General features: G+C 46.8%; 1 protein-coding gene and 1 long non-coding RNA gene across 2 annotated transcripts; both read right to left on the bottom strand.

Annotated features, from left to right (window-relative positions):
• Positions 1-235: 235 nt before the first annotated feature.
• Positions 236-2,503, bottom strand: LOC130038289 (uncharacterized). The gene is made up of 3 exons (XR_008794655.1): positions 2,373-2,503; positions 1,549-1,608; positions 236-496 (listed from the first exon to the last, which is right to left on the bottom strand). It is a non-coding gene; the product is annotated as an uncharacterized LOC130038289 (long non-coding RNA).
• Positions 2,504-7,694: 5,191 nt separating this feature from the next.
• Positions 7,695-22,047, bottom strand: VGLL1 (vestigial like family member 1). The gene is made up of 5 exons (XM_056130243.1): positions 22,017-22,047; positions 16,884-17,129; positions 8,535-8,978; positions 7,920-7,965; positions 7,695-7,815 (listed from the first exon to the last, which is right to left on the bottom strand). The coding sequence occupies exons 2-5, from the start codon at positions 17,107-17,109 to the stop codon at positions 7,695-7,697; spliced, it is 837 nt and encodes a 278-aa protein (XP_055986218.1). The 5' UTR covers positions 17,110-17,129; positions 22,017-22,047.
• Positions 22,048-22,753: the final 706 nt, after the last annotated feature.

The raw sequence follows: 22,753 nt of genomic DNA, 5'->3' as shown, positions 1-22,753 counted from the left end.
AGACAACCCGAGGATAACACATGTGGTCGGTCTTGCTTTGAAAAGACCCTGTCACACCAATGGGAAATCAAGGAATTGGATTTGCAAATGCGTTTTCAAACAGAAAGAGCCTACCAGTGGAAGAGGGTGGGAAGGTGGTGATTTCTAAGGAGGGCACTGGGGGCAGTGTGAGGAGGGTGGTGATGAGCAGGACAGTGCCTCGACTCCCCATCCCAGAACAACTAACAGTGTTGTTTACTATCCTGGAGATTCACCTAACACATCTGCAAACTCCTGCTGTAGGCCTAAGGTGTCAAGGAACAACGTGTACAATCAGGGAGAACAGGCACCCGCTTGACTCAGTACACTTTAGTGGCAGAGACAGAAAAGCATGGTGATATCTCTGGACCCTTCGAATTCAGTCAAAAATCGTGAGCAGGGCTGGAATAAAGGAAGTCTCATCTTTGAACTGAAGTTCAATAATAGAAATCCTTGCTCGTCTCCGGAATCTGGCTTTCTGAAAAAGAGAAGCACAAGGAGGAGGAAGCTTGATCTAGAACCCAGGAGTCCAAGATTTGATCCTTATCATCACCCTGCCTAGGTGCTGTGTGACCTCAGGCAAGTGATTTAGCTGATCTGAGGCCCACTCTCTTCTGTTAAATGTGGATATGAATCACACCTCGGCCTCATAAGATTCTAGCAAGGGCTCAATGAAACTCGTGTCAAGTCGTTAGGAACAGGGATTGCCACAAATGCATGCTCAAAGAAAGAGAGCTCTTGTCTTTTCTGTTTGGGGGGCCACACAGGGTGGTGCTCAGGATTGTCATGTGTAAGGCAAATGCCCTATCCACTGTACTATCTCTCTGGCTCCAACAGAGATTTGTCTTTGTATGCAGCCGATTTGAGTGAGACCGTGGTCCTGTTGCAGGTTGGTTTGGCTGGAAAGAAAAGCCAAGAGTCTGAAATCAGTGAAAATGGACTCAGACTCTTACCTGCTCACTTTGACTTGGGCCAACTTATTTAAATCCCTGAAGCTCAATTTCCCCAGCTGCGAATGATGATTAAAAAAAACAGTGCCAGTGCTCCAGGTGATTCGAGCTTCCAAGGTGACTTTGTTCCCTTTATTCATGTTATTCCCCTCTCTCATGACTTGTCACTACCTTGGAGTCAGCTATTGCCCACACTAATTCAATAAAAATGTTCCTGCAGAGAAACAAGGAAAAAATTGGCAAGGTACCAAGTGCACGGGGGGTCTTTGAGATTAAAGTGAAACAAATTCTAATGATGAAGATAGTCATGGAAATGGAGTTCTTCCCAGTGGCTGGAGGTTCTGATTTTTAGGCTACAAGGCTGCTCTTTGTATCCTGTTAGCAGGATACAAAGACACAACTCTCAGGGCCAGAGAGATAGGGCAGCAGGGTTCAATCCCCAGATCCCATATGGTTCCCCGGTTCCCTCCAGGAGTGATTCCTGATTTCAGAGCCAGGAGGAAGCCCTGAGTATAGCTGATTGCGACCCCCTCCCCCCATAATAGCCAAGACACACTCAAAGGTGGAACCAGATACTTACTTTCATCTGCATAGCCAGTAGAGATAGTTTCACAAACTGGAGAGAAATATATTTTCTTATCTAGAGAAATAGAAGAAAAAAAGTACAATAGCACAATAGGTAGAGCACATGCCTTGCACATGACCCACCCAGGTTAGATCCCCAGCACCCTATATGGTTCCCCAATCCCCACCAGAAATGATCTCTGAGCACAGAGCCAAGTGTAAGCCCTGAACACCCCTAGATATGGCCCCAAAGTGAAAAAACACCATGATTAGAAATGAAATCTCTGAAGCTGACTTGATAAAGCAGAATGGCATCCCAAGGAGACCAAATCGCCTGCACCTCAGTTTAGAGACCTGGTTTATTCCTCTCATCTAATGCCACCCAAAATAATTTTGTTTCTGAGTATGCATGTGTGTGAGAGAGAGACAAGTAAAAATAGCTTTATTTAGAGAAATGAGAGGTAGAGAACAAGTTACACGCTTAAGAGAAAACATGGACTTCTCCAAAGGGAGAGAGCGGAGAGTACATTTCTCAAGCTGAGATGCAGGCAAATCTCCAACATGATGAATGTGCCCAGAGAAACTTTTTTGAAGGTCCTGCAGACTTCATTCCCATCTTACCGTCAGTGTTTTGGATTAAGAGTTTATAACTTCCTCAACAGATCCTGACATATCAGTTGCCAATTAATATAATGGATGCTAACACTAGTAAGAGAGTTTGATTTTGAAAAAATTGAGACTTCACTAATAAGAACTCATTTGAGTCTGTCTAGAGGTTTCTGAAATAGAATAATGCCTACAGTCTTACCCTGAGGCAGCTGACATATAGTAGATGCTCACCAAATAGTGGCTGAGTTGGATTCAAATTGTATAAAGTTGTTATGTTTGGGTGGTGATGACTTGAGCCATCTGTGTTCCAACCGACTGTTGAGACAGCACAGTTCTTCTGCATGTTTCCACAGACATCTATATCTATACAAACACAGTTGGCATCATTTCCCTCTGAATTCAGTAAGAACAGATTTTTAAAAAATAGTGGAAGGGTGGGAATTTTCATCATTTTCCCCAAGCTGGATATTTTTATGAATTATTCTTTTAAAGTACATTCCAATCAAGCTCTAGGAATGGTGGCATGGTGTTTGAACAGGAAATTGGCTTTAAGAATTAGGGTAGAACACGGCACCTGCCTTGGGTACACAATGCCAAACTATGGCCTATATTAGGAGAAGATTAGATTCCTGTATGTTCTTTTAGGCACAAACACTAGAGCCACAGATATGCACAGATCAGGGGACTATTTAAAAAGCTCACCCCAAGTAGGGCTGGAGCGATAGCACAGCGGGTAGGGCGTTTGCCTTGCACGCAGCCAACATGGCCGACCCGAGTTCGATTCCTCCACCCCTCTAGAAGAGCCCTGCAAGCTACCGAGAGTATCTCGCCAGCACAGCAAAGCCAGGCAAGCTACCAGTGACATATTCGGTATGCCAAACACGGTAACAATAAAGTCTCAAAAAATGGAGACGTTACTGGGCCTGCTCGAGAAAATCGATTAACAACGGTAGGACAGTGACACCCCAAGTACTGAATCCCGGATGTTGCAGACTTGGCCCCATGAAATTTTGAACTCTAAATAGAAAACGCAAAGACAGACCCTCGGGTATATGGTCAGTTAATCCTTAATAAAGAAGCAAAAAATATAAAATGGAGCAAGGAAATTCTCTTTATTAAGGTGTTGGGAAAACTGTTCTGCCACATGCAAAAAAAAAAAAAAGAACTCAGACCTCTTTCTAATGCCATGCACAAAAGTCAAATCATAGTGGGGTTGCTTTGAGCACCACTGAGAGAGGCCCCTATTTTTCTTTTTTCAAAAAATTTTTATTAGTGAAATACCATGAGGTACAGTTGTAGACTTACAGATTTTTGTGCTTGGGTTTCAGTTATACAATGATTGAGTACCCATCCCTCCACCAGTGCCCATTCCCCACCTCCAATGCTCCCGGAATCCCTCCTACCCACCAATCCCCCATCCCACCCCACCCCTGTGGCAGGGCATTCCCTTTTGTTCTCTCTCCTTTTGGGTGCTGTGGTTTGCAAAAGAGGCATTGAGTGGCTATCATGTTCGGTCTATAGTCTATTTTCAGCCTGTATCTCTCATCCTGGGAGAGTCCCACCCAACACTCTTTACTCGGTGCTCCCCTCTCTATCTGAGCTGCCTTCTCCCTCAGCATGTGCGGCTGAGGCCCCTATTTTTCAAAGTGTATTCATACACTTTTAAATACTCCCTGAATCTATTGATACTACTAATTGAGACTTAACTATTAAAGGGATTAAAACGGGGACTGGAGAGATAGTACAGCAGGTAAGGCACTTGCCTTGCATGTGGCCAACCTGGGTTCCATTCCCGGCATCCCATATGGTACCTGAGCACCGCCAGACGTGATTCCTGCATGTAGAGTCAGGAGTAACCCCTGAAGATCACCGGGTGTGGCCCCAAAACAACAACAAATAAATAAAAGGATAAAAAGAGGCAAATAAGTATAAGAAGTGTGAATCAAGCAATGAAACATAAGAATAGAATAGTTAAAGAAATGCAAGGAAGATTTGATTTTTAAAAAATCACTATCACCTCTATTGGTTTTATTTCACAACACTTAAATTTATAAGGTTCCTTAATTTTATTTACCATTTGGATTGTTGCAAGAATATTTTGTCTCAAATAAAAATCCATTTTCTTATGTATTAGTCATTAGATCTTTTTCCCCATGAAACCTAATCTTAAAAGCCATGTTGATGGCCAAAGAGATAGTATAACTGGCAAGGTGCTGCCCTGGCTATGTGGTCCTTTGAACACCTCCAGGCGTTATCCCTAAACACAGAGCCAGAAGTAACAGCCCAGTGTGGTCCCTAAACAAATAATAAAAACAATTCCAGATGGATGAAGGCCAAGGACATAGCTCAGTGGACTGGAACACAATCTTTGCATGCTGGAGCTCCAGGTTCGACCCCCAGCACTGCATGGTCTCCATTGCAAATCAGGAGCCAACCCTGAGCACTAGACCAGGACTGGCCTAGGGATCGACCTGAAGCCAGACTGACAGTGTTGGAGAGACAGTGCGGAGAGTTGCACACATGCCCAGAGCAACTCTCGAGTACCATGGGTAACCCCAAAACAAAAACAAACACCAGACAAAAATTGGACTGATTAGAACCTTGGAAACATATATTCTTCAATGATGTGTTCATTAACATTAGTAATTGAAAGTAGGCTATATCACATCAAGAATTATAATTAACAATCACAACCAGTTTGAATTCATATAAATCTTTGGCTTTTCAATACCAAATAATTAGGTGAGACACACCTAATTTTTCATTTATCTTTTATTAGAGAGCTTTTTCTGCCTTTTAATAAAAATGCTTGGTAAAATAGTGTTTTTGAATAGAGCTCCTTTCATTGCAAACTTGAGGTTTATTTTTATTTTGGTTTTTATTTATTGAGTCACATCAAGTAATTTTTGAGGGCTACTCTTGCCTCAGTGCTCTAGGGTCACTTTTGGTGGGGCTCAGGGACCGTGAAGTACCAGCATCAAATTCTGGGCTCCAGAATGCAAGCATGTGCTCCAGCTACTTGAGGTAGTTCCTCAGCTCATTTCACTGAAGCATTTAGATACTGCAAAAGGCTGTTAGGAAAAATAAAGTCATGAAATTTGTTTAAAATAGTTGGACATGGAGAGTGAAATGAATCAGGAGAGGGACAGATAGAGAATGACTGCATTCATTTGTGGGATATTAAAAAATAGTATGAGATTAATATCCAAGGCCAGGGAAAATAGGGGCTAGGACTGGTCAATGGTTGGAAGTTTGCCACAAGTGTGTGGGAGGGGAAGGCAATCAGGGTAGAAAAGGGACCAATATGACAATTATAATTGGAAATGATCGCTTTGGACAAGAACTGAAAGTGTTGAAAGTAGGTTAAGGGATATATATAACCTTTCAGTATCTGTACTGTAAACCACAATGCCCAAAGTGGGGAGGAGGGGGAGAGAGAGAGAGAGAGAGAGAGAGAGAGAGAGAGAGAGAGAGAGAGAGAGAGAGGAGAGAGACAGAGAGAGACAGAGGCAGACAGACAGAGAAACAGAGAAATAGAGAGACAGAAAGAGACAACAGAGACAGAGAAGAAAAGTGCCTGACATAGAGGTAGGTAGTGCGGGGGGTGGTAGGAGGGAAACTGGGGACATTGGTGGTGGGAAATGTATACTGGTGAAGGGAGAGGTGTTGTTACATTATATAACTGAAACCCAATCATGAACAGCTTTGTAACTGTGTATCTCACCGCGATTTAATTGAAACTGTTTCTAAATAAATAAATACTGCAAAAAAGTGGGTTAAAGACCTAGATATCAGATCTGAATCCACGAGTTATATAGAGGAAAATACAAGCAGAACTCTCCATGACATTGCGGTTAGAGGCATCCTTAAGGATGAAACACCACTGACCAAGCAAGTAGAAGCAAAGATAAACAAATGAGACTACATTAAACTAAGAAGTTTCTGTACCTCAAAGAAAATGATGACCAGAATACAAAGACAGCTCACAGACTGGGAGGTATTATTTGACCACCATTCATCCAACAAAGGGGTTAATATCCAAGATATATAAAGCACTGGTAGAACTCTACAAAAAAAAAACATCCAACCCTATCAAAAATGAGGAGAAGTGATGAACGGGAACTTCAAAGAAGAAATACAAATGGCCAAAAAAGCATATGGAAAAATGCTCTATATCACTAATCATCAGGGAAATACAAATCAAAACCATAATGAGATCTCAACTCACACCACAGAGACCGGAATTTCTCAAAAGAAACAACCAGTGTTGGTGAGGGAAAGGGAAAACACAGCTGGTGGGAATAGTGACTGTTCCGGCCTTTTTGGAAGAGAATATGGACATTCGTCAAAAAGCTAGGAATTGAGCTTCCATATGACCCAGCAATTATACCCTGGAAATATACCCCAAGAACCTAAAAGCACAATGCAGAAAAGACATTGGCATTCCTGTATTCATTGCAACACTATGTACAATAGCCTAAATATGGAAATAACCCAAATTCTCCTGGACAGATGAGTGGATAAAGAACTATTGTATGAGGGTGGGAGGGAGGGAAAGTAGGGATATTGATGGTGGGAAATGTACACTGGTGAAGGGTTTAATATTGGAACATTGTATGACTGAGACCCAACCATGAACAACCTTGTAACTGTATTTATGGTGATTCGATTTTAAAAAATGAATAAAATAATAAGTAAAATATAATAATAAAAAATCTCTCAGGGTGTAAGAAAAAGAAATACCTGATTAGACATAGAGCATTTAATATAAATAAAATGTTAATTTGTTATTAAACAAAAAGAAATTATGGTACATATACCCAAGGGAATATTATTTGACTGCAAAAAAAGGTAAAGCCATGCAACTTGCTGCGATGTGGATCTGGAGATTTTCATGTTGAGTGAAATTAGCCAGAGGGAGAGAAACAGACTCAAAATGATCTCTTCACATGTGGGATATAAGAAACTTACTAGGGGAATATCAAAATGCCCAATGGCAATAGAGACGAAGAGCAGGAGAACTGGTCTTCAGTAGGAAGCTTGGCACTGGGGTAGAGGTGGGGGTGGAGAGGATAAGTTATGGAAGGGAACCCTAGGACAAGGGGAGGGAGTGCCAGCCACAGAAGCAGACTAGGGTGCAGGAGGGAAAACTGGGGACACCGGTGAAGGGATTAGTGTTGGAATAATGTACATCTGAAACTCAAACATAAATATTTTTGTAACTTTGTGATTTACAATGATTCAAGAAAAAGGGGGGGGGAGAGTATAAATTATTTTCAGTTCACATGAAAAGCAAATCTTGCAGTAGACTAGGTTGCTGAAGTCCAGGCGGAAGGTACTTGACCAACTTTTCCCCATCTGTTTACAAAATATGCAGTCTTGCTTTGGGGGAATAACTATTTTGTGTGGAGTAGGCATGAATGAATGAAGGGTGAGTGAATGAAGAAGGAGATGAGTATAAAGGGGCCATTGGTGCAAGAGACGGGCCGGTAGTCAGGGAGCAGGGGTACCAACACAGCCAATCAGGTGTCCCTGGCAGCAATGGGGCTGTCACTACAGCTGTTTTGAATCTTGATACGGAGCACATGGTTGCTTTAGATTGCCCTTGTTAATGCCCTTGTTTTTGCCCAGGAGCTTGCAAGTTGCCAACGTGTTTGGAGGACAGTATTTGCATCTATATGCATACCCCAGAATTCCTTTTTACAACTGCACTCTTGGGCTGGAGTGATAATAGAGCGGGCAGGGCACTTGCCTTGCATGCAGCTGACCAGGGTCCGATCCCCGGCATTCCACATGGTCCCCCAAGTACCACCAGGAGTAATTGCTACGTGTAGAGCCAGTCGTAAGCCCCGAACATCGTCAGATGTGGCAAAAACAAAAACAAAAACAAAAACAAATTACAACTGTACTATTTCATGGCTCACAGTGAAGGGGGGGGAGTACCTTATAATTTTAGGTACTGGTTCCTGTGTTTCTAGGGTACATCTAAATCAACAGACTAGGGTAAGAGATAGCTCTAGGAGCGGAACACATGCTTCGCATGCAGGAGGCCCCGGGTTCAATCCCTAGCACTACATGATATCCTCCCCTCCCAAGCACCACTAGGAGCAAACCCCGAGGACAGAGTCAAGAGTAGCCCTTAAGGCATGGCCCCGGGAGCCAAAGAGAACCATACTAGAGTGACTATTCTGGGCCATGTCCATTGGCTAGCTGGCTGATACCCACGCACCATGAATGTTAATGATGCCTGAGAGATGTAGGGATATAAGGGAAGGCTTAAGCAGAACATTCCATTCCCCACCCACCCACCCACACACACACACATACACACACACGAAGCTTTGCAAACCAGGTGCAGTCAACGCAACCAAGTAGCTGAAGGCATTTCCTTACGCTGAGCAGAGCTGGAGCTGGGAGGCAAGTTGAAGTGTAATCCTGAGCCTCCAGCTGTGTGGGCCATGTAGCCGTCCTCCCAGGAGATGGAGGAGACTGGTTGCTGAGGAAGGGCTATGCTTCTGTCTTGCTGGAGGAAACTTATGAGGGACTCACATTTCTCTTCCTGCTGGGGCTCTGGCACCGGCACCAGGGCCTCAGGGACAGAGAAGGCAGAAGGGTAGGTGAGATCAAGGGAGTTGGAATAGGGGAGGGTGGGCGACTGCCACGGCTGGTCGGGCTGAGACAGCGGGCTCCTAGTCGTGGTTATCGGGTACGGGTTCACAGCCACGGGCTCAAATACATCCACGCTGCCGTTGGTATCACCGTTTCCAAAGTTGGCTTCTGGGTGGGGCTTTGTCCACGGAGAAGAGAAACGCCACTGATTGGGAGCCAGGTCCGTCTCTAGGAAAGACAGATGGAAAAGATTTGTTAGGTGTTTGTGAATTGTCTTCGATATAGTAGTTGCATTTCCTCCTGATGATTGATAGATTTCTATTTTGGTGAGGGAGGATTTTGGGTCACACGGAGCAGTTTTCACGGGACCACATACAGAGTCAGGGCCTGAAGCCCGCCTGGCAGCATGCAAGGAAAGTGCCTTAAACCAGTACCAACTCTCCAACCCTTATCCATCTTAGAGGACCATGCCCTGCAGTGCTCAGGTTTCAATGCTGGAGTTCAATTCCAGGGCTCCCACATGCCAAATGTGTTTCAGTCCTTGAGGATAACTCCCTGGCCTCTCACCTAATCATTTCTACAGTTTTGGGTCACATCTGGCTGTGTTCAGGACTTACTCCTGGCTCTGGGTCCAGGGATCACTCCTGCTGGCATACACAGAGGACCAGATGGGTTGCTGGGGATCCAACCCAGGTTAGTCATGTGCAAGGCAAGCACCCCCTACCCACTGTACTCACATGCTATTTTAAGGCTTATTTTTCACCATTGCAGGCTGGAGCAATAGCACAGTGGTAGGGCATTTGCCTTGCGCACAGCCAGCCCGGGCGAGCCGGGTTCGATTCCTCCACCCCTCTCGGAGAGCCCTGCAAGCTTCCAAGAGTATCTCGCCCACATGGCAAAGCCTGGCAAGCTACCCGTGATGTATTCGATATGCCAAACACAGTAACAACAAGTCTCAAAATGGAGACGTTACTGGGCCCGCTCGAGCAAAATCGATGAACAAACGGGAGGACAGGACAGTGACAATTTTTCACCATGAAAATATTGCAAACGGGGATCGGGGTGATAGTACAGCAGGTGAGCGGTTGCCTAGCATGTGGCCGACCCAGGTTCCATCCCCGGCACCCCATATGGTCCCGCAAACCTGGAGTAATTCCTGAGTGCAGAGTCAGGAGTAACCCCTAAGCATCACCAGGTGTGACCCAAAAACAAAAAAAAAAAAAAAAGGAAAGGAAAATCCATAAGCAGTCTTTCATGTCTCTTAGCATCCTCTGTGCAGGCCAAGTGCAGGCCAGTGTCCCTGGGAGAAAAGCTGTCATTCATCACTGTCATTTGCCTCCATCCTTTCCTACTCAGACACACTCGGCTGACTGAGTGGGTCAAGCCAATAGGCAAAGGACAAGCCTGGAGGCCTGTGTAACTAGGAAACACCATCAAATCTACTGACTGCTTTTCCCAAATCAAAGTTGCTTTTATTTGGGGGGGAGGGGATACAGGAGGGTCACAGGTCACACCTTGTTGGGCTGAGTCTATTCCTGGCTCCTTGTTCGGGAATGACACCTACTGGTGTTCGGTGGACTGTGCGTTGTCCAGATCTGGGAGGTAGCACTGAAACTGGCCACACTTCAGAAAGGAAAACACAACTGCTGCTTTCTTGGCATGTAATAGAGCATCCTTTTAAAAGGACCTTAGAGGAGAGAGAGAGCAAGAGGAAATGCCCTGCCACAGAGACGGGGAGGGGTGGAGGGGACAGGATGGAGGTGGTAGGAGAGATGCTGGGACCATTGGTGGTAGAAAATGGGCATTGGTAGAGGGATGGGTACTCGATCATTGTATGACTGAAATGCAAGCACGAAAGTATGTAAGCCTTTAACTGTACCTTATGGTGATTCACTAATAAAAATAAATAAATAAATAAATAAATAAATAAATGGACCTTAGGGGGGCTGGAGCTATAGCACAGCGGGTAGGGTGTTTACATTGCACGTGGCTGACCCAGGTTCGATTCCCAGAATCCCATATGGTTGCCTGAGCACCACCAGGCGATATTCCTGAATGCAGAGCCAGGAGTAACCCCTGTGCATTGCCGGGTCAACTAAAAAAATAAATAAATAAATAAATAGACCTTAGGGCTTTCAGAAAAGGTAACTGGTGAAGCTGTTGTTATTCCCTCCTGGAAGAGGGGCTACAGTTCCAGGAAAAATCACTGTAGCACTGTAGCACTGTCCTCCCATTGTTCATCGATTTGTTTGAGTGGGCACCAGTAATGTCTCCATTGTGAGACTTGTTGGTACTGTTTTTGGCATATTGAATGCGTCGTGGATAGCTTGCCAGGCTTTGCCATGTGGGTGCGATACTCTCGGTAGCTTGCCGGGCTCTCTGAGAGGGGCGGAGGAATCAAACCCGGGTAGCCCGGGTCAGCCGCGTGCAAGGCAAACGCCCTACCAGCTATGCTATCGCTCCAGCAATAAAGGCCATCCCATATTCCTTCAACCCAGCTCTGGCCTCTATGTCTGAGCATCAGAATTCTTTGTTTTGTCTGTGGGCCACCTGGCAGTATTCGGGGTTTACTCCTGACTCTGTGCTCAGGGATCACTCCTGGCAGCATTCAGGGAACCATTATGAGGTGCCATATGGGCTAGTTCTCATGCAAGGCAAGTGCCTTAATCTATTCTATCTCTCCTGCTCCTGGGATGAGGACTTGGAAGCAGCAGTTAACAGACCCAGCGCTTGCTGCCCTGAAATTCAGTCTAGCTGGCGGGTGGGAGAAGAAAAGAAAGAAAGACAGGGCTGCAGAGATAGTACAGCAGGTAAGGCGTTTGCCTTGCACGCAGCTGACCCAGGTTTGATTCCCGGCATTCTTTATGGTCCCCTGAGCACCGCCAGGAGTAATTCCTGAGTGGAGTCAGGAATAACCCCTGAGCATCGGCAGCTGTGAACCAAAAGTCAAAAAATAAAATAAAAATGGGAAAAAAAGAAAGATAAGAGGTGGCCCCAACTGAGGATGGGCCTCCCATTCAAGGCTCTGAATCTGGATTTGGGCTGGGGATGTCATTCAAGAGAGGAACAGTTACCTCCCAGGTGCCCCCCGCCCTGTCGCCATTCAATCCCTGGCACTGCATAGTCCCCAGAACACCACTAGGTGGCCCCCACAACCAATAGCAATGCAAGAGAGGTGGAGCAGATGGTTAGTGGAAGGCTCTAGAGAGAAGGATGAGGCAAGCTGCTCATTTCCACCCTGCCATTCTTACTGCCCAGTGGAGAAGAAACCCAGGGAAGCCAGGGCAGAAATGGAAAGCCTCATGAGGGGATCATGGCCATCATCCAGGGGACAGTGGCTTCTAAAGATCCAGTGAGAGTAGCAAAGGTGGGTATTAGTGTCAGATCCTGGGTGGAGCAGTCAAGTACAACTTACTGGATTTTCCATAGGGTTGGCTCTGGACTATGAATTAGAAAGCCATTTATAGACGTGGGGAGACTGATGGAACAGGATGAGGTGCACACTAAGAATTTGGAGGCTGGAGCAATAGCACAGAGGGTAGGGTGTTTGCCTTGCACTCAGCCAACCAGGGTTCGATCCCAGCATCCCCGAGCACCGCCAAAAGTAATTTCTGAGTGCATGAGCCAGGAGTAACCAATATGCAATGCTGGGTGTGACCCAAAAAGAAAACAAAAGAGTTTGGTTTGGGAGCTGGAGCGATAACACGGCGGGTAGGGCTATACCTGCACGTGGCTGACCCAGGTTCGATTCCCAGCATCCCATATGGTCCACCGAGCACCGCCAGGAGTAATTCCTGAGTGCAGAGCTGGGTGTGACAGAAAAATAATTTAAATAAATAAATAAATAAAAGAGTTTGATTTGGGGGCTAGAGAAATAGCAAAGAGGTTAAGGTGCTTTATACTGCATGTAGTTCTGCCCTGACAATCTCTGGAGCCTCATAGTCCCCGAACACTGCCAGGAGTGACCCCTCTGGATGGAGGTTTCATTTAAAGGTGCAAAGTAAAGTTAACAGGTAGAAAGGCAGGATAGAGGAAGTGAGGGCCTATGGGTTGAGGGTACTTCCAAAGGAGAGATGATGATGATGATGATGATGATGATGATGATGATTTTGGTTTTGGGTTACACCGACAATGCTCAGGGGGTATTCCTGGCTCTGCACTCATGAATCACTCCTGGCAGGTGCTCAGGGGACCATATGGGATGCTGGGAATTGAACCTGGGTCAGCCGCATGCAAGGCAAATGCCCTACCAGCTGTACTATCGCTCCAGCCTCACAAAGGAGAGATTATAATGAATCCAAGCTAATACATTCAGGACTAAATCAAAGCAAGCAAGAGTCCAGGTGGCCAGAGATGTCTGAGCACAAAGAGGGGTGTCAATCCCTCCCAGGAGTCACTTATTCTCTGTATGTCACTTGCCACTTTCGTGGGCTCTTAGCACCTGTGGGCATCCTAAGTGGTTCAAGATGTGTGACTCCCATCCCTGGTGCGAATTACCCAGCCCACTCTTGGATATCATCTGAGACACACACTCTGTCTCTCTCTGTGTCTTTCTCTCTCCACCACCCCCCTGTGTCCATTTAAACCATGACTCCACATGGTTCTTTCCATCCACGATGCCCTCATCCCCTTCCGCATGTTTACTTACTCGGACCTGAGAAGTTCTAGGAGACAAGCAAATCCTGCAAAAGTGAATCTCACAAATGGGCTGCAACTGCCTGTCCAGATCCAGAGAGCAAAGGCAGAACTGTGAGACTTGAAAACACGTTAAGTTCCTTCTAGGGGTGATGAGAGGGAGGGCGGGAGGATGTTTTGCAGCCTCCAATGGGATTAAGGCTTCAAGTCATTTCTTTTCTTTTTTCTTTCTTTTTTGGTTTTTGGGCCACAACCAGTAGTGCTCAGGGATTCCCCTGGCAGGCTTGGGTGACCACATGGGGTGCTAGATGTGAAACCCAGGCCAGCCATGTACAAGGCTAATAATGTTCTACATGCTGATCTATTTCTCTGGCTCCCAACCTTTTTAGTTTTCCTTTCGTTTTTGGTTTTTGGCTCACACCCAATGATGAGCAGAAGTTACTCCTGGCTCTGCTTTCAGGAATTATTCTTCACAGTGCTCGGGGACCACATGGGATGCTAGGAATCGAACCCATGCTGTCCTGGTGCAAGTCAAGCCCCTGCTGTACTATAATCTCTCCGGCCCTGGTTTTGTTGTTGTCCTTTGGGTTTTTTTTTGAGGGAAAGCCACACCTACCAATGCTCAGGGATTACTCCTGGCTCTATACTCATGAACTATTCCTGGCAGGCAGGCTTGGTGTGCTAGGGATCCAACCCAGGTTAGCCATATGCAAAGCCAAGCGCCCTCACTGCTGTACTATCTCTATCCAGCCCCCTTCAACCTTATTCTTCATCAGTAAGGGAAGAGCTTTAAAAGTCAACAGAGGGGCTGGAGTGATAGCATAGCGAGTAGGGCGTTTGCCTTGCACACAGCCAACATGACCGACACAGGTTCGATTCCCAGCTCCCCATATGGTCCCCTGAGCACCGCCAGGAGCAATTCCTGAGTGCATGAGCCAGGAGTAACCCCAGAGCATCGCCGGGTGTGACCCAAAAAAAAAAGCAAAAAAAAAAAATTAAAAAAAAAATAAAAGTCAACAGGTCCGGGGACTGGAGCGATAGCACAGCGGATAGGGCGTTTGCCTTGCTCATGGCCAGCCCGGGTTCAATTCCCAGCATCCCAGATGGTCTTCGAGCCCCGCCAGGAGTGATTCTTGAGTGCAGAGCCAGGAATAACCCCTGAGAATCGCCGGATGTGACCCAAAAAGCAAAAAAAAAAAAAAAACTCAACAGATCCTGTTTGTTTCAATATTTCAAAAAAGTGATCAGAGCCAGAGAAATAGGACAGGGTATAAGGCACTTGTATTGCATGCTGCCAACCCCAGTATTGTCTCTGGCACCCTATATGGTCCCTTGCACCCTGACAGAATTAACCCTTCAGCACAGAGCCAGAAGTAGCCCCTGCGCACTGCCGAATGTGGCCTGTATCCCCTCAGCACATCCTCCCCCAAAATCAAAAAGGTGACCAGAAGCCATATGACTTTTGGGTAACTGGCTGCTGGGCCATCTTTCCATTAGTCACTAGGTCCCTGAACATTTTTAACAGCCACTGGGATGATTTTCCTTTTTTAATCAGAAGAAAATAATGAATATTAATGATGATCTATGGAAAAATGAATCACATCTGGAACAGATGAGATAAGTTTGGATCCTCATACAGTCACTAAATGTTCTTTTACATATTTATTTGTATGAAGAGAACCAGGAAAGCAAAAGAACTATCTGGGGTTATAAAAAAATAATCAGACCATAGCCCCTGCTAGGTCAAAGATTTTGGCTTGCTGCGAACGCAGATGGCTTGCTGAGAAAAATTTTGACACAGCTCTCTTGAAATAGTTGTTTTTGTGAAGTAAGAATGCTTTGCAATGCCATGGATGGAACCCAGACACAAGAAGCATGTGGTCTACCACTGAGTCACAGCCCTGGTCCCAAGAATTTTTCTTTTTAAATACTTATCTTTAAATAGAAGGCCAGAAGCCTTCACCTATTTAAGGACTGAAGAGATAGTATAATAGGTAAGGTACTTGCCTTGTATGCAGCTAACCCTGGTTCTATCCCCTGCACCTATGGTTGCCGGAGCACTGTCAGGGGTGATCCCCGAGCACAGAGCACCACGGAGTATTGACCAACACGCCCCAATTAAAAATCAACAAATAGGACTGGAGCGATAGCACATTGCCTTGCATGTAGCCGAACCGGATTTGATTCCCAGCATCCCATATGGTCCCCTGAGCACCACCAGAGGTAATTCCTGAGTGAAGAGCCAGGAGTAACTCCTGTGCACCACTGGGTGTGACCCAAAAAGCAAAAAAAGAAAAAAGAAAAGAAAAGAAAACAGAAAGAAACAGCTACCATAGGAGGCTGGAGACATAACCCAAGGCTGAGCACATGATTCGTTTGCTTTTGCATATGGGGGTTCAAACCCCAGCGACCCAGCATCAGATGATCCCTGGAGCACTGCTGGGAGGAACCTCCAAGCACAGAAGTAGGAGTAGGCCCTGGACATCACTGGGAGTGGCCCAAACCCCCCAAAAATGAAAAAGGAAAACATGTTCAAAGAAGGCCAGGAAGACAGCTCAAAGGGGTGCATTGCTTCACAAGGGGGTGCTATGGGTGTGATCTACCAGCTGCTCTCGGAGTGGCTCATGGGTGTGCCCATAAGATCTCATAACGCAGACACCCCATGGCTACTAGTGATGAGACTCTGCCATCTTTCTCTCTCAGCTGGCATTGCTCACCAGTTCATCCACAATTGGTTGAGAGGAGGTTGGAGGGGGCCCTCCCTGGGCCATACTTTCTTATTTGTCTTCACGTTTTTATTTCTGGGCCACCACACCCAGCACTGCTGGCAGTTTTGGGGGACCATAGAGGGTGCTGAGGATCAAACTGGGTCAGCTGCATGAAGGGCAAGTTCTCTACTCACTGTCCTATCTCTCTAGCCCCACTTCGAAATGAGTCTTTTAGCATTTATATGCTGCCAAGCCAATAACAGTAATAATAGTAGAGCGAAGCTGGAGAGATAGTTGGGGGGTTAAGGCAGTTGCCTGGCATACAGATCACCTGGTTTAATCCTGGGCACTGTGTATGGTTCCCACCCACCCACCCACCACCAGCAGCTCAGTACCTCCTGAGCACAGAGCCAGGAATCAGCCCTAAGCCCTGCCAGAAGTGGTGCAAAAAACAAACAAATTATAGTAGTAAGCTCGACAGCTCTACTTAATAGCAAACAGCCTGGAAATAATCCTAACAGATGATGCCAGCAAACACTTGGGAAAGTCTATTGTGTGCTGAGTCATGAACTCAGCGTGTAATAGCATTAAAAAGCTAATGAAATGGGTCACCACTTTCACCAAACAATCCCCATATTTACTTTGCACTTCTAAGAAAGGGGCGTGGCTTCCCACTAGACACTGTGACTCGCCTTTGGCAAAAACACATCCATTCAGCACCTTCTCCAAACCAGTCCCTGCTAGGGAGGCAGTTCCATTCCCCAGATGTCTGCAGGGTCTGCAGGCTCACCGTTGGTCAGGATCACTTCTTCCTGCTGCTGGCTCTCCCTGCGGCGGTGGTTCGAGGGGCTCAACTCTTGCAGGCTGCTGACACTGAGTCCCAGGGCTCGGGAGAAGTGTTCATCCACCTCCTTGCTAATGTCGCCCTGGAAGTAGGTGAAGATCACGCAACGGGAATTCCACTCGGTCTTTACAGGACTCTGGGACTGCTGAGTCGAATCCCCCACTTCGTCCATGGCCTCTGAGGAGGGGAAAGCTATAGAAGACACAAACAAGATGTTACTGGCCCTTTATCTACTTTCAGCACACATCTCCCATCTCGACCGATTCCTCCAGCCATCATTTTCTTAGTGACCCCTTCTCTATTCCCGCTGCATTCTCCCCTTCGTTCATGAGGCAGGCTTCCAGCTATGGAGCAATCTACCTGTCCCATGTATCTACTATCCTTAGGTGTCAGCCTCATGTTATGTTGTTTTATACTCCACAAATGAGTGCAGTCCTTCTATGTCTGTCCCTCTCTTTCTGACTCAATTCACTTAGCATGATACTCTCCATGTCTATCCATTTATAAGCAAAGCTCGTGACTTTATCTCTCCTGACAGCTGTGTAGTATTCCATTGTGTAGATGTAGCTATATAGCAAAACAATGCCCAAAAGTAGAGAGAGAGTATGGGAAAAATTGTCTGCCATGGAGGCAGGAGGAGGGTGGGAAAGGGGGGGGTATACCGGGGATATTGGTGGTGGGGAGTGTGCACTGGTGAAGGAATGGGTGTTTGATCATTGTGTGATTGTAACCCAAGCATGAAAACTTGTAACTATCTCATGATAATTCAATATTTTTTTTTAAAAAATCAATACATAAAATACGTTAAAATATCTGTTAAATGGACCGGTTTCTTTTTAATCTCTAAGTTTTTGATTTTTCAGTCATGGATGTATAAAATTAAATCCCCATTGAACTTGCTTTAAAAAGATGTTACTGGTCCTAGTTTGCAGAGCAGGGAGTTTACGTCTTGTCTGACCAACACGGCAGAACCTCAGCCCCACCAGGTAGTATAGAAGGCTACTCCCAGCTCAGTGCTCAGGGAACCATGCTGTGCCAATACCAGGCATGGAACTCAGACCTCCTGCATGCAAGGCCTGGGCTTCAGCCCATTGAGCTCTTTGTCTAAAGAGCACCAGAAAATGATGGAGCCAGGGAGATAACTCAGGGCCCAAGAGCACATATCTTGCAGGGGCAAGGAACCAAGTTCGATCCCAAGCACTACTAGGTGTGGGTGACCATTGTGGCATGTGATGGGGCACCCCACAGCCACACCACACATCCTAGAAACTAGAGATCATAACAGACACCAACCTAAAGGCTTCAAGACAGGTGTGTGTGTGTGTGTGTGTGTGTGTGTGTGTGTGTACGGTGCCAGTGATTGAACTTAGGTACCTCAAAAGTAGCTCAAATCTGAATTCTCAGAAACAGAAGAAAACTAGGCATATACTTTTCCACTTAACCATATCCTCTACCTTCCAGGGGGGGAAAAAACATTTTGAGCTCTACAGTGGTTCTGTGGTTATTCCAAGCTCATACTCAGAGGAGGAATCACGAGGTGCCAGGGATAGAACCAGACCTCCTGCATATAGATAAATGCACATGCTCCTGTCCTTTGAGCCATCTCTCCGAGGCTGGTATACTGGGGATCAAATACAGATTTCTGAAATACAATATGGGCCAGGGAGATAGATCAATGGGCCTAGAGCCTAAACTTTGCAGACCAAAGTTTCAATCCTCCACAACTCATGGTACACCCTCCCGCCCAATAACCCCAGCACGGCCGGGTCTGGCTTCAAAGCAAACAAAAACAGATTTCCTAAGACAGAGAAGAAAACCCACATATTTTCTATATTAATATCCTCTGGTAACACTGATGCAAATCTCCCTGTAGATGGTCAGGTGTCACTGCTCTTCCTTCCCCACACCAGTGCCTGGAACACAAGAGTTGCCCCCTACGCCCCCCCCCCCAAAAAAAAAGAATTGCCCAAAAGCGGCTCACTAAATTACTTGGAAACTTGACTTTCCTCCTCGGGGGTCCTACCTGCAGGCTCCAGAAGGGCAGAAGCCGTCCTTTGGCACTTGACTGGAGCTTTAGCAGAGGTAGAGGTTGCCTTTCCTCTCGCCCTCCCCAGCTCACTCGCCCGGGGATCTGTTAACGACACCCATCTATTCATCCTTGTGATTATTATGAAAATGATGGGAGTTTACTAGCCGGTCTCCCACAGGTCTCAGAGATCCTCCTGCAAGGGGACCATTTCTTATTCATTTCTTTATCCCTTAACACCTAGCTCCAAGAGAGCGTTCAGGGGACAATAGCTGAACGACTCAACACTCTTTCCTGCCGAGCCAGCACAATGCAAGGAAATCATAGCAGATTAAGGAGTCAGAGGGCCTGGGGGTTTTCCTAGTTTAAGAAACTGGGGGGTTAACAGAGCTTCTCTGAGATTCAAATTCCTCTTCGGTAAAAAGAAGTGAAAGGAGGTGAATTCAGCAGTTTGGATTTAGGATTCTAATAGAATTGTCAACAAATTACGTGGGGTTAATTTAGGAAGCGATCTGGCAGTGTGCAGGGAAGCCTTTCTAAAAAGTTCTCTATCGGAACCCCAGAACTGCCTCAGGTGACCTACAGAAGCCCTTTCTTTGAGCTTATCAACCTGTTTTCCCCTGTCAGCAGCCACTTGAAGCGTAACCAGGAACTACTGCAAACTGACTCCATTGGATCCGTATTTCAAAACAAACCATGACCCATCACTTTGAAAAAAAAAAAACTTGCCTGCAGTTTCTTGTCAAGTTCCACATACGCTTACCAGACGACCCAGCAATTCCACTTCTAGTTCCATAGAATTTGCTCCATAGAATTAAGAGAAACAAAACATATAGGGGCACACACACACACACACACACACACACACACACACACACACATTCAGACATCATTCAATTAGCACCTCCTCCATGTGGAAGTAAATCAAATGCCCATCACTGAGATGTCCATCAACTAGCAGTGATATTTCCTCCCATGAAAGTGATTCTGCCATAAAAAGAACCCACACACAACAGCATGGATGAAACTCAAGCACATTATACCTTTGGGGGCTGGAACAATAGTACAGCAGGTAGGGGGCTTGCTTTGCTCCTGACCAACCTGGGTTCCATCCCAAGCACATATGGTCATCCCCTCCCCCAACCCGCCCCCCCTGCAGTCCCACCAGGAGTGATCCCTGACAGAGCCAGCAGTAAGTCCTGAGCACTGCTGAGTGTGGCCCAAAAGAGAAAAAAATTACATTTATGCAAAAAAAACCCGAGACAAACAAGCCAAAGACCTTATGTTAATTTGATCCCACTAAGCCCTCCGCCCCACCTCCCAGATCATCCAGCGATGGAAGTCAAAACCGAGGTGTCAGTGTGTGAAGATTGGCTGGGGGAATTCTTAATGGCACTAGATCCACGTGCCCAAACATCCCATTGTAAGCCTCCAATCTGCACTTTACGTCAAACAATTCCTCAATAAAAAAGCCTGTGATATCTTCAGATAGCCACAGATGTAGAGATCTCGCCTAGGTGCTATGAATTGCAAAGTAACTGCAAAGTCAGTGTGCGGGGGCACCTTCCCCAACGCACTCCTTTGCAGACTTCCTCTTTGTCAGAAGCTAGACCCATAGTTTCAGCAAGTTCTCCAGCCCCTGAAAGTACAAGGATGACCCCATTTCCTAGATGAGCAAGTTGAGGCTCGGAAACGGTTATGTAAACCAGCCCACACCGCTAGGCTGCAGCAGAACTGACATTTGAACTCAGATTTAGGGCACCACCCAGGTTAGAGGTGTAACCAACCTTCGGTTCTTCCTTCTCTACTGCCCTAGCCCCTCATCAGATGCAGAAATTGGAACCAGGAGCCTCAAATAGCCACGTGGCTTCTTTGGAACCGGGGAAGTCTGCAGAAGATACGGCATGCCCTCGGTACTTCTTTTGGGAACCCCCTGACCCCCAGGCACGGCTGTTTAACAACTATTCTAAGACTCACCAGCGCCCACTTCCCCGGGCTCAGTCCTGACACAGAGCTGACACTGTCTCTTTCGCAGACTTCGCGTCAGGGAAGCAGCCGCCCTCCCCCGCCCTCCCTCATGCCCCCCCTTCTAGCACACGCGTGGAGCTGAGTCGGAGGCAACATTTCAATCGCATCCCGTCAAGGTCCGAACTGGGGCAAACGGGGATGATGCATTAATCTGGAGTTCTACCTCTTCCCAATTCCGCCTCCAGAAAAGCACGAACACACACAGCCGAGGTAAAACGCAGCCACAAGCAATTCTACCGGCTGGGCGCCCGGGTGCAAAGAGTCTGGACCCGAGGGACGCGAACATCCCGAGAGAAACGGGAAACGTCACTTTAGTTCATGAATTCTCCGTAGCACCGTCTCCCGAGGCACCTCTGGGTGCACCCCCAACCGCCCCCGCCCCCCGCCAGCAGCTCCGTCCTCACGTGAGCCCCTCGGCCAGGGGTCTCTTGACTCGTGAGTGAAATGGGTGGGCTGGCTTGGGCGCCGGGAGGGGGCCAAGGAGAGGCTGCCACGCTTAAACTCGAAGAGCGGACGGGACTTCCTCGGAGCTTTCGGCATCCGAGCCGCTGCTGATAGTAAAAGTGTCTCCTAGACAATACCCCAAAGGCGGCTAATCTTTGCCGGCTGTGCAGTCAAAACAAACACCCTCCGAAAAAGTACAGAATCGCTTGCAACGCCCTCTCGCCCCCGCCCCCGTCCCGACAGAAAGGTACCACGTACTCCCGGGAGACCTCAAAACAGTGCCCGATCTTCCGCCGGATTGTTTTAAGGTGGAATTTAACGCGCAGTTTAGCCGCAACTCTGCCAGTCAGCCTGCAAGAATGCGCTTCCTACCTCCGGCGGCAGAGCAGTGCCTGGCAGTCTGGGGGAGGGGTGGGAAACTCGGAGCGATTGTCAAAACAAAAGTCCCAGAGGGACCAGATCTTATCTTCGGGAGCGAAGCGTGTCGTAGGTGCCCTCCGATTCCTTTGGCCCTTGAATTTCCAGCCGTCGGTCCCTTGCCCCTCCACCCCGCCAAGAGCCAGCTCTTTTTTCCCCCTTACCTTAATTCGTCACCATCGGCTGCGATCCGGCCCGCCTCACTGACTGGGGAAATGTGCCTTGTGATGATCAGAGGTGCCTGACACCAGGTCGGTGCTCGCGAATCGGGGGCTGGGGGTTGTGTCCCCTCCCTCGTGATTCTCTACCCCTCTAGCAGGGACTATACAAGGCATTTCCTGCTAGCTATCTATTAAGAATGCAGAAAATGCACTCCAACAAGTCAATCGGGTTGGGCACCTGCAAGAATGAGGAAAGTGGGTAGCTCTTTTTTAAAATTTCTCTTTTTTGCATTTAAAAAGAGCGCTTAGCGATATTGTCTTTTAAAGCAGGAGAACCATTGTTGGCCCCGGAAACCCACACACAGTGTCAAAGGAATCTGAAACCTCAGTTATGGGGCTTGGGTCAAAATGATGTTACATGCAGTTCTAGAACAGGGAGTCGGTTTGACTCCTAATTTCAACGCGTTCCTCTGGGAAGACAGAAGGAGCCCAGACCTTGAGGAGAGTACTGGGAACTTGACCCTGACTTCGTGGGCCGCAGGCAGGTACTGATATCAGGAACACCAGCTGAGGTTTGGAAACCAACCCGTTCTGCTCTTCGTTTTGAAGAAGAGGCCCCAAACCCTGGGACTTGTTTTTGCTCCTCTCATTCTCTCTTCGAACAATATTCATCTAACAATAATATCTGTTATTATTATTTATTATTATTTCAACAACTTTAATATATTTATAATATATAA

This window comes from Sorex fumeus, unplaced genomic scaffold, assembly GCF_029834395.1.
Source record: "Sorex fumeus unplaced genomic scaffold, SorFum_2.1 ptg000075l, whole genome shotgun sequence".
NCBI lineage: Eukaryota > Metazoa > Chordata > Mammalia > Eulipotyphla > Soricidae > Sorex > Sorex fumeus.
The sequence above is the reverse complement of the archived record's forward strand: the minus strand, read 5'-3'. Positions and strand labels throughout refer to the sequence as shown.

Excerpts from the sequence above, each read along its gene's own strand:
- VGLL1 (XM_056130243.1), bottom strand. The coding sequence starts at position 17,109 with ATGGACGAAGTGGGGGATTCGACTCAGCAGTCCCAGAGTCCTGTAAAG. Across the intron at positions 8,979-16,883 it reads AGAAGTGATCCTGACCAACG|AGACGGACCTGGCTCCCAAT; the intron begins GTGAGCCTGCAG and ends TGTCTTTCCTAG. Across the intron at positions 7,816-7,919 it reads ACCATGTGGAATGCCGGGGA|ATGCAAATACTGTCCTCCAA; the intron begins TCGGACCCTGGT and ends GTATGCATATAG.